Source organism: Leptonotus elevatus, chromosome 2 (genome assembly GCF_054856555.1).
Source record: "Leptonotus elevatus isolate MCC_2025b chromosome 2, RoL_Lele_1.0, whole genome shotgun sequence".
Lineage (NCBI taxonomy): Eukaryota > Metazoa > Chordata > Actinopteri > Syngnathiformes > Syngnathidae > Leptonotus > Leptonotus elevatus.
In genome coordinates this window covers 27,026,992-27,039,209 of record NC_141240.1, presented here as the reverse complement: position 1 = coordinate 27,039,209, position 12,218 = coordinate 27,026,992, and the positions used below count along the sequence as shown (strand labels likewise).

At 38.4% G+C, this 12,218-nt stretch overlaps 1 protein-coding gene across 2 annotated transcripts in view; it reads right to left on the bottom strand.

Moving 5' to 3' along the window:
* LOC147179421 (collagen alpha-1(XX) chain-like) overlaps positions 1-11,276 on the bottom strand; it is a 32,484-nt gene extending 21,208 nt beyond the window's left edge. The window contains exons 1-7 of one of the 2 annotated variants that reach the window (XM_086069092.1): positions 11,046-11,276; positions 7,502-7,618; positions 6,619-6,723; positions 4,109-4,252; positions 2,858-3,025; positions 2,582-2,773; positions 784-951 (exon numbers count right to left, since the gene is read on the bottom strand). In XM_086069092.1, the coding sequence (XP_085925218.1) occupies positions 784-951; positions 2,582-2,773; positions 2,858-3,025; positions 4,109-4,252; positions 6,619-6,723; positions 7,502-7,556 (832 nt within the window). In that variant the 5' untranslated portion in view covers positions 7,557-7,618; positions 11,046-11,276. Of the gene's footprint in view, positions 1-783; positions 952-2,581; positions 2,774-2,857; positions 3,026-4,091; positions 4,253-6,618; positions 6,724-7,501; positions 7,619-11,045 lie in introns of those variants that run through there. The other variant, XM_086069093.1, reaches the window with a different exon arrangement.
* Between the last annotated feature and the right edge of the window lie 942 nt (positions 11,277-12,218).

Sequence of the window (12,218 nt, the reverse complement as noted above, 5' to 3'; positions counted from 1 at the left end):
CACATGTACCGAGCTTGTGCTTTTTTTCACCTTACATTTATGGCTGCTATTGGACATTTTTTTCTCCCTTTTTTGCTGTCAATTTTGTGACATTTTTGACAATTTTGTGCATGTATATGGTGATTTGGGGGATTTCTTCTTTTGTTCTTTGACATTTTATAGTTACTTTTTAAACGTTTCTGCTTTTTTAAAAATATTTTTTTTGATTTTTTGGGCAATTTTGTGCACATTCTATGGCCATTTAGGGTATTTCTTCTTTAGTTTTTGGACATTATGTAGTTTTTGAACATTTTCTTTTCTGCTTTTTTTTTTATATATATATTTTGACAATTCAAAAGATATTTAAGGTATTTTTGGGGGATTTATTTTTTTGTTTCTGGACATTTTATGGTTACTTTTTGAACATTTTCTTTTCTGCCTTTTTATTCAATTCTCAATTTTTTTTGGCAATTTCAAGGATGGTCATTTTCTCTCTTTCCTGTTCATTTTTGGATATTTTTAGGTCACAAAAAAAAATCTACTCTTCATCTCTCTTTTTCTGACAACTTAAAAAATTTGACTCTTACATTTATTAAACATTTAACTATTGATGTTTTAATGTAAATCATTAAGTCATTCAAAGAATATTATATCTAAAAAATAAAAATAACTATGTTAAAAAAAAACGTTTATTTTTTTTTAAAGATCCACAGGAAGCCACAGGAGCGGAATTAAAAAGCCACATGTGGCTCCAGAACAGCAGGTTCCAGACCCCTGACCTAACCAATAGATACTTAGCCTCACCAATCTGAATGTGTTTCGGCCCGATGCGGAACGGTGTCATCAGTCCTTCCAAGAAGTCTCTGACCCGCCTGAAGTTGGTGCGTCCAATACTCCAGGAGCCGTCCACCAAAAACACGATGTCCGCTGCAGCATCGGTCTTGCACTCGAAAGGTTTTCTTGGAAACGGTCCTAGAAAAAGATGGTTCCCAAGAGTTTGACTCGTAGACATTTTTTTGGGGGAGGTCCATGCTAGGATCTTGATATGCTGTATTACTGAGTACAGTACATTAAGTGCATATATTTCAACAGACTTCAAAGAGAATGCTAAATGCAGAGCACACGTATCAGCATGAGGTGTACGTGAACATCCGTGTAAATGCACGTCTCTTTGAGCTACGCGACGCGTGACGACACACGAGCCCTGCGGTCAAACAACATGGCTTTTCATTATCTTTTCCTGTTGTGTAAACACTGTCATCATGTCAGCGCACATTCTATTCTCAAGCCTCCTGTTCTCAAACCCATGATATCATAGCAGCCTTCTTTAAACAAATCTTTTTGGATGTGACGCTGGCTTTCTGAGACTGAGAGTAGCGCGTCTTCAGTTCGTTGGCAGTGGTTTCAAAGGACCGGCCTGTACCGGCACCCTTTTGTAACGCACTGAAATAATAGTGTAATGCTTATTCTAGTGTAAACGATGCGTCTGAGCAAAAGTGAATTATTTTTATCATCATTATTATTATTATTTTACATCATCCCCCTGGCTAATACACAGCTCTACACTAACACTCTAACAATCAGAGGGTATAGTTATATGAGGCCCGCGGACATAAAAGGATACTTGACTTTAGCTATTTTCAGCAGTAAGGAGATAACTTCATTATTTTTCATGTAGAATGAATACCTTTAACAACACATTTTGCCACTTGCTGTCGACTGAATATGACATCACGACCACTCACGGCTCACCTGTTTTCTGAGTTTGGTCATGTGACGTTTGCAAACTGGGCCGTGATTGGTTGCTACCTGAGCCCTGGGCACCTGCGATGTCATCTTCAGTCCACGGCAAGTGGAAAAACATGTTTTTAAGGGTATCAAATGAACATGAAAAATAATTAAGTTATCACATTAATTATAGACAAAATATTAACTTCTTACTGTATTGCTGAAAGGTGCCACACCATCCGAAAACAGTGACAATGCTGCGGTCACATATAGATCACTGTTTCCTTTTCACACAGAGATATCTCTGTGCGAGATGTGAGTGTTTCACATTGAAAGGTAATGAGAGAAGCCGCTCTGATTGGCGGCGAATGGAGTTGGCTGTGCTCACGCCCACAATGGCACAAACCGAGAAACCCACTTTTTTTTCTTAAATATGCCAGCCCGTGCGTGTCTGAAAATACCAAAACCCGGTCTAACCCCCCTCTGCACTTCTTGTACTAGTCACAAAAACGGAGCCCTTAATGTTAAAAACCTACATCTATATATATTTTTGGATGGTGGCAGTTCGGACTTTGTAACAAATTATTCTACATGTTGTAACAATCCGCAGTATGACACCAAGCCACAAGGTGGCGCCTCCTTGTTTTTGTTATGCCTATACAGCATTTTTTTGTTTGGCCATTAGTGTATTTGATGCCGTGGACTTGTACATGTAATCTTGACACGTGGTAGCGCCAAGAAGCCTACTTTTTCCTATTAATAAAGTAAATCTGTGGTTTTCCAGCCCTTTTGTTTGCTTTGTTTTGAATGTGAACCAAATTGCTAATTGGATTTTGATCAACCTTAGGGGTGGCTTTAGGGTGACCGAGGTTACCTGCAGCCGGCTGGGTTGGAAGGGGTGTCTTGTGTGGTTTCTCCTCTTTGCCCACTGTCGTTCCCTGTTGGTCCTTGTTTTCCACCTTGGAGCGTTCCCGCTCTTTTTCTTTCTTCCGCTTCCTCTTCTCTTTGGTAGACTTGTCCTGGGGGTCATCCAGGGGTGGAGGGGCGGGTTCTATAGTTGGTGGCTCTGCCGGGGGGGGGGGGGGGGGGGTCATGGCAATAGTAGTATGTTAATGATCGAGATCCTCAGAAGTCTGAAGAATGAATTTACCTGCATTCGTAGTGGCAAGAGTTGTGGTCAAAGGGTCTGGATACAGAACGGTAGGCTGAGCCAGCAGAGCCTCCGTTACATCATCCAGGTCTCCTGATCCAGACGCCCCTGGCAACAGCTTCCTCTTTTGTCCGCTACGGACCATCTCCTCCTCCCGGAGACTGTCCACTAGATGACATGAAGGCTTCTTTTACACAGCGGTTCCAAGGAGAGGAATGTCGCTCAATTTTGTGAGTTAAAATTAAAAAACTTTCTTAATTAAGTGTTCCCTGACTTTTAAAAACGCTGGCGGTCAATGCGGGCTGAGGACAGCAAATGACTCCAGGTTTGATGGGTCATACATTGGACATCCCTGTATTACAGCAAACAAATAGCAGCTTTTGACTCGTGTCATAAATGATAGGAGTATAGGCAGCTCTGCTTATTTTTAGGTGATATGGTCTGAAGACAAGGTCAACAACTTGCAAATTGAGGGGCAAACTCTAAAGCGGGAAACAATTGATAGGGCTTGAGATAATCACAAAGCCAAAGAGGGAGTCAAACAGCAGGGGTGAAAAAAGTCCCAGACTTCCGTCATTCATTCCAGCATGACAGCTAATGTTACAAGTTTTCATGGTGAGGTGCTGAGGCCTGCCTGGACATGTGTGAGTCGACACAGTAACCTACAACCAGTGGCGTGGTTTTCCAGCAGCCTACTGGCCTGCCGCTACGTTACATACCATGCAGTCACAGTGATGCTCGGTACAACCTGAGAGATATAATTCAACGCTCCTAATTTTTAATAGTCAGGCGATTAAATTTTTTAATTATAATTAATCGCATGACTTCAATAGTTAACTCACGATTAATTATGAATTAAAAAATTCTAGGTTTCCATACTCTTGTTAACAATGTTAAACTAATAGAAATAGTTCAAATGAATTTTTGACGTCAATAGCCGTCAATGGCAGTTAATGAATTATATATTGCACCAAAATTAAGCATTTTCTTAAATAACTAAAACTAATAAAAACTAACAGAACCGAAACCGAGGACCCCCAGTACCATAAACAGTAGTTCATCAGAACTAATTACGGTTCAAATGTTGTGTTTTGGTAAACTAAAAACACCTTACAGGACAAACATGTTTTAATTCAGTTGAAATAAAGTTACAGTATTAATATCTCAGAACTGATTAGTTGACCCATTTTGTCCTTTTACCAGTCGCCCAACCCTTGAAATATCTGCCATCCACCTTGCTGCGTCTCTTACAGGTGAATCGTCGCTTTGCCAGAAGTTTCTCTGTGGTCCCATTAAGCACGAGAACTTGGAGGGCATACTCTTGGCTGGAGTCCAATCCTGCCACGGTTGCCCGACCCCGTGTGGTGGTCAACATCAGCTCCGGCTGTGGCACGTCTGGAAAGAAAAAAAAAGACATACAGGAAAAAGTTAAAGGATGAGTGTTTTTTTTTAACTCATTCACTGCCATTGAGGGCTATAGACATCAAAAAACTATTTCTATTAGTTTCACTTTTTTTTGTGTGATTAATCATGAGTTAACTATTGAAGTCATGCGATTAATTCCAATTAAAAAATATTTTTGTCTGACGTCTCTAATTTTTAATAATCTTTTCTTTTTTTTAAATTAGGGGCATCAGGAGATTAAAATTTTTAATTATAATTAATCACATGACTTAAGTTAACTCAAGATTAATTACAAATTTTATATCTGTTCTAAATGTACAATACATTTTTTCCCTAAGTTTTCATACTCTTGTTAGCAAAAATGGAAAGAAAATGTGAAACTAATAGAAATATGAATTTCTGATGTCTATAACCGTCAATGGCAGGGAATGAGTTAATTGCTGTTTTTAAACTTGATGCAAGATGAAGAAATTGCCGGTGATTCTTTTATTTTAAGCTCCCAGTTGTGTGATTTGAAAAATGAGTTTTCTTCCATGCCCAGTTGTACACACTGCTCATGACCTACATATTCTTCCATTCCAGTTCCCAGCAACTTGGCAAAAACACCACAAGCAAGTTGCTATGTGTCAACTCTGTATCATGCAGCCAATAGACATCATTAGTTTAGTATTTTTCTATTTATGCTGGGAATAAGTACAACTAGTTCAGCATTAAATAATTGATGAGATTTGTGGCCACGTCGTGTGAGGAAAATGTGAAATGAGCCATTTTGACATTTTCAAGTCGAAAGATGTGGTTAGATAACTGAAAATCGACAAATACTCTTACATGACAAAGACAAAGTAACAGTATTTACGATTCAGTGCCACGTCGGTCTTAACACTTTAAAACTAAGATTTTAAAAAATCATATACAGTTAAAAGTACACACAGTACACCAGCATGTGTAGTAATACTAGATATTATACTCGCCAAGGAAAACAAAAAAAGGCAGTACAAATATCTCCTTTGGTCAGGCAGCAAGTTGTCACAGGCTGCAGGGATCGACTCGCATTCCTAAGGTTAAAACAGGACTCTCTGGTTGGTGGCCAAAAGGAAGGATGCCAAAAAATTCATATACAACGGAATGTGTAAAGTCAAAAATGCCCTTGAAATCATTCAACTTGGATTTGAACTCATTCACTGCCATTGACGGCTATAGACGTCAAAAATTCATTTGAACTATTTCTATTAGTTTCACATTTTTTTCCACTTTTGTTAACAAGAGTATGAAAACCTAGAATTTTTTTATTGTACATTTAGAACAGAAAAAAATATTGTGAATAATCGTGAGTTAACTATTGAAGTCATGCGATTAATTAAAATTTAAAAAAATTATTGTCTGACGACCTTAATTTTGAATAATCTTTTCGTTTTTCTCAATTAGGGGCATCAGGCGATTTACATTTTTAATTGTAATTAATCACATGACTTCACTAGTTAACTCGAGGTTATTCACACATTTTATATCTGTTCTAAATGTAAAATACATTTTTTCCCCTAGGTTTTCATACTCTTGTTAACACAAGTGGAAAAAAATTTGAAAATAATATAAATCGTTCAAATGAATTTTTGACGTCTATAGCCGTCAATGGCAGTGAATGTGTTAATAAAAACATTTGGGGGAAAAGCCATACGTGACATATACCAGTAGCAGTATTGCAACTCAACACTTTTTATTTTATTTATTTTTACAAAACTTTTTCAAAAAGATTGATTAGAGCAGAACAATTTTGAAAAAATAATGAAATTGTGACACCTGCCACCCCCCTCAACAATGTGTAATTATTTTCAAGGTCCTCTTACAAACAATAAATTATTCTGTATTACAATAACCAGTATCAGATTCATTACACTTAGAGTAAATGGTTCGGACTTAAATGTTAGATTTAGGCAAAAAAAAAGAAAGAAAATGAATCTTGAATTAATATTGAAAGAGAGTTTATTTATATACCGTGCTTCAATTTGAGTTGTTAACTTAATAAACACTTTGACTTGTGCTCTCTATATATAAATTGAATCAAATTGGATCTTAATCCCCCTGAATCAAACCAAAAAGTTAAAATCGTATCGCAATTAATACAAAGGTACATTTATAAATAGTGAGTTATGAATATGCAAGTAAATTTCTGTACTTCAATGCCCAATGGGATTTTTTTTATTTATTATTATTATTATTACCGGTATGAACAAATCAGGCTGACCCGTGTCCTGAAACAGATTGTGTTCAACTTTATTTAGAGTTTTCCTTTGCACAACAGATGGGGACAGGTATTTAAAATAAATAAATGATTTAAGCACGAGGCTTTCGAGTCTCACCTGAGATGGGTCTTACTCGGACTTTGTAACCCTGAACGGGACCGTCGGTCTCTTTCCATTTCATCTGCAATCTGTCTTCGGAGAGGACCGTCAGCTTAAGGCGACCTTGGCAAAGATATAAGGAAGAGTTAAACGTGTGACAACAGAAATCAACTTTCTCCGCGCCTCCTGTTGTTCCCGTGCCACTTCCTTCCCCCAAAAATGATCTTTTGTTTCCTCATTTGCATGATTTCCAACAAGGGGGTTTTCCCAACAAGCAGCATCTTTCATGTTTCTGCCTTCCCACCCCCGACCGCAGCTGCCCCGTTCCCCGTCAAAGCGTGTCCTGTCCTCCCCGTCCCCTGAAGAAACAGGAAGAGGATGCTATGGCGGGGCCATGAGTGTCAGAGGTTAATGTCGCGGAGTTACAGTGCGTCAGTGTTTCGTATGTAACGTGGACGAGTTATAGATAGAGCGCGAGGGTAAAAGGTGGTGGAAACAAAGAAGACAGAGAAGAATAAACATGAATGGAAGGGATGTTCTTATTGATTCTATGGATACCATATGGCCCCCGTCACCCGAAAGCCGTTCTGCTTGTGCGGTTTGGGTCGTTGACCTCTGAAGGGTTCAGATGGGGTGCAAAGTGGAGCTAGTTAAGCACTGGGTCAGACAGCCGGGGCCGAACAACAATATCCTTACAAAAGAAGAAGGCAACACTTGGGAAGGGTGGCCGGTCCAAATAAACTCCATTTGTGCTTTGAAAAATTTTGAGAAATTCGAAGGAGAATTGGAGTAAACAGACTCAAGTGATGATATATCGCAGTATGCAAAATGTTATTCAATGTATTTCTATTTAACTGCAGCACATGCGCTGGTGGTGACGCAGTGATGGCAGACGGTCTACCTTGGCCATGAACTTTGGATGACAGCAGCAGGATGGCAAACAGGAAATGCAACATGATCCAGTGAAATGATAAGGATGATGTTGAGGAAGAGGATGCCCGATGAAGGGACGTGAGACCTGAAAGCACACAAAGCAATAGTAACATAAAAAAGTAGTTTGAGATTTTTTTTGTGTCTTGAATTGCAAGCAAAAAACAAATCTGGAGACAGACAATGCATCAATCCTCACAGCGGGCGTATATTCTTTATCCTCTGCAAAAAAAAGAAAAAAAAGAAATTCCTTAGAAGTGCTGATTTGTACCGCAAGCATAAGGGAATTGGTGGAAATAACACTCCAATCATCCTCTTTCCCGTGGGAAATGCTTTATGACTGAGTCTGACAACGGGTACTTAAGTGCGTTCTGGTGCTCGGACTTCACACACACAGGTCTGTAATATTAAGACTCACACTGCTCTTTAAAGGAGCTCATAAAACTAACAAGCCTCAGTCTGTGAGGTGCAATTTAAATGCTAAGTCGACACATAAGATTCCTAAAATCCTCGGAATACCTGTAGAGGATATAGTAGTTGGAATGGGAAAATTTAAGTGTTAACTTTCAAAAAACTAAATACAACATCACCTCCTTATACCTTGGACGCTCCAAGGTTAAAACAATACTTTTTAAATGGGTAACATTTTGTCATGTATAAATATAACGGAAATAGAAATAATCCATTCCAAAGTCCGACTTGTCAACATTATAAAAACTAACAAGTGAACAGGCATATTTTAACACTCTTATGCGCCTTTTCCATGAAACCACTTCTACCCCGAAACCACCTCTTCGAACCTGGCTCGAGAATGCAGGCCGAGGAGGGCCGTGACATCACTGTCATTTGATTGGCTAATAGGGGTAGGCGTGTCTTTAAATTTCCTGGTTTTAAGCGCATGAGAGACAGCCGGCCCGCCTGCTACCGCCACGACATACAAATACAGTACAAGCATATCCAGTAGATATCTGTTATTAGGAGTGGGAATTTTGGAATGTCTCACGATTCGATTTAATTCAGATTTTTGGGTGCGCGATTAGATTCAGAATCGATTTTCGATTAAGAACGATTTTTTATTCAAAATGATTTGATTGACAATGGTTTTTGCTTCAATTTATAGATGTTCAAGGAATCGTAATGATCTACTCCAGTCTGACTCGCTAATGCTAATTAGCGCGCTACTCGCGGCACTTTTATCACTCAAAAGAACGTCTCAACGCTGCAAAAAAAAAAAAAACTTTTATTGGAATAACTTGATTGTGACTTTTTCCTTCTACTCTAATGTGGCTACAACTTAACAGTGTAACAGACAGCGTGGAACCACACTGCCCCTAAGTGGCCAAATCGGGTACAACATAAACAGCGCTCCCAATAAAGGCACACACAAACAAAGGAAAGACAGTATGAAATAATTCAAATAAAATCAATTTGGGGACATTTGAAAAACGATTCTGAATCGTACTAAATGAAAATCGCGATTCTTATGAGAATCGATTTTTTGGCACACCCCTATCTGTTATGTATGCATAGTTGGTTGTGCCCCGTGATTGACTGGCAATACGGCAGAGGTGGGCCTCGAGGGCCGGAGTCCTGCAGGTTTTGCATGTTGCCCTTCTCCAACACAGCTGATATATGATCAGCTCATCAGCAAGCTCTGCATAAGCCTGATAACGATCCTGTTTATTGGAATCAGCTCGTGTTGGAAGCGAGAAATCTCCAAAACCTGCAGGACCGCGGCCCTCGAGGACCGAGATTGAACACCTCTGCAACACGGTGTACCACTGTATAGGAAATGGATAAGATGTAATATTGAACGTGATCATCCGCATTGTGAACAAGCAGAAAGCCAAGAGAAGAGTTCCAGCATGCCATCGTGGGTCTGATGCTCTTCATTTTCTCATGCCTCACATGTGTCTGTGCTTGCCTGACTATTGCCATGAACTACACTTGCTGTGTGTACCTGTCTGACTGACTGCCTGTCAGACAGAGAAAGTAGCATTGTTATGTAATGCTGGTGACTCCATTTTGACCCCCCCCCTCTTAAAAAATATATATTTCTGGAAGTGTAAAGCAATAATAACCGAATTACTTGTAGATTGGTTGTTAAATTGTGCACTGAAATTATGTAACTGACTGCGAAAGGGTACTAATGCCACACCAGTAAAAAAAAAAAGAAAAAAGAGACGTATAATGTAATACATTTCAAGCTTTAATGTCATAAATATTTGTATTATTTTTTGCAGTAGGATACAGCACTACGTTACGTAGCTAGTAACTCTGATTCATAAGTCACAAAAAGGACTCAGAAGTAATTGCTTTGTATTGTAATGGTGAATTTATCAAGTATTAATGTGATGTGATAACTCATCACATTATTACGTGAAACATATCACATTAAAACGTGAAAGTTATCATGTTATAAGGAGATGTTGAAGTTTTTTCCCCCCTGTTTTGGCTGGAATACGCTTCAGTAAAGTACTGAAATGCAAACACAAAAGTAGGAAAAATATGCACCAGTACTTTATTTGGATAATGACTGAAAAACAAGAAAATATTTTTTTTTATGAATATATGGTAACATCTTAAGCTATTAGGAGTAAAAACTAAATTACATAATAATAGTCCTAATTAAATATACATATGTACAGTGATAATGTCGCACGGTGATCATTCTGTGTTGACTTCAGTTGTGTAGCACCAAATGAAGAAAGTAAAATATCAAATGTACTAACATTATACATAATAATAGTGTTATAATATTATCCTAGCTTTCAATGTGGCATAGTTTAATATAACATAAAATATAGCTTCCAGTGCCTGCGGGCACCAGGGGGGGAAAAAAACAACTTATCAATAACGGGACATTGTGATTTTCTAGATATGTTGTATAAGTGATCATTTGAAAATGTGAACACGGTGAGAGATTTATAGAAAGTGTGTTGCATGAGAAATAATGAACACGATCAATGTCTTTACATAAAGGTATCATTAATTATTAATAACAGCATACAGCAACATGTGATTAAAAGTATTATGAGCAAATGTATTATTTCTGACTGGTAGCCCTTCATTTGCATAAACCAGTATACTCAAAAAAAAGTTGTTCTTGCAGTTTCAAAGTTTGGTAACCTTTGTGTTTTAGCTTCTTAGATAAAAACATCCCCAATCATCCATCCATCCATCCCATTAAAAAAACATATAAATAACAATAATAATACACTATTAAACAACATATAATCGACAGTACTAAATTTGAGGGGGGAATATGTCTGTGTCTCTAAAGTCAGCAATTATCTGTGTAAATAGCTTCTCGGCTTAAAAAAAAAAAAAAGAAAAGGGAAAGAAGACTCGCACCTGCGCAGTAATGAAGGATAAACACGACAAAAGCAGAAAAGGTTGAGAAGATAAAAACTGAACATGTAAGTGTCTCACAAGTACATGAGTCAAAAAAAAAAAAAGAATCCGAAAGGGTTTTGCCGTGTGAAGGGGCGGGGAGGAGCAAGGTGAGCGCTTACCTGCCCTGATGGCGGGTGCTTCGGGTCGAGCCTAATCAGTCTTCCACATTTAGAGCATATTGTGTCCCAATGTGAGATGTCAACGACATCGAACTGAGCAGTCTCGCATGCACTGTAATTATGCACCCAATGCTCTGGTACCGGCTCGTGTGTGAGTGAAGAAACTTGATTCCAAAACTTAGCCAGGCCCGGTGGCCTCTCCTTCATGGGCGCGGTAACATAGACATACTTAATAACGCCTTTGAGCGGTTTGACCACGTTGCTGCGGTACGCCAGCGTGTCCGCCATATTGGATGTGTCACCTCGTATATAAATGTTACTGTTATGTTTATGATAAAGGTGGTTATGTAACTGTGTTACATACTTTTTTAAACACTCGTATGATTTTTTTTTGTTAATAACTGGGCCTTGATTTGTGTGGCTTGTAATAAAAAGCGCAATGTTAATATGTAACTGATTTTGCTGAATCTTTTGATAATCAGTGATTGATATCAGTCTAATTACTTGAAGTAACTGCAGATTGACTTGTAGAAAACTCCCTTCCTTGACTGTTTCTAACTGCTTTTTGAGCCCTGTAACGTTAGGAAACACAATTTCAGAAACATTACCTAAGCATTTTACAACAATCGTACTGGATAAAAAGGGGACAATAAAGCTATATACAGTAAATTGATTGGTAGCGGATTTAGAAATTCCTATAGTATTAGCCACAAAGTAAGCAAATTCTCTTTGCAAAATTATGTAAGACTGGCACAATAGCCTACAGTCAAATGTTTTTGTTCATTATTAATCCCATGTGCTCTGGTTTTGAGTGTAAAAAAATTGCTATGTATCCAATTACCATATGAACGCTTTGTGCCATGATTTACGACGTTAAAGTGTGTAAAAGATGTCAAATGAAAGCAGATGTACTGTGAACACAGTAAATTTGGTTTCCAATTTGAGGTTGACAAAATTAGACAAACGGGGGGCAAACTTGCATAAAGACTTGCATCCTTCTTAAGCAGGGGACCTTACGAGCACTACAAGTTTTCAGTCCATAACAGTACAGTGTTACCAACTCTTTTCTAAGTGAACGACCCCAGCTGCCTTCAGATCATTAACAGTTCCTGACGTGTACTTTTTAGGCTGCAACAAATTTTAAGTTGTAGGCGATCAATGTTTAAGTAAAAT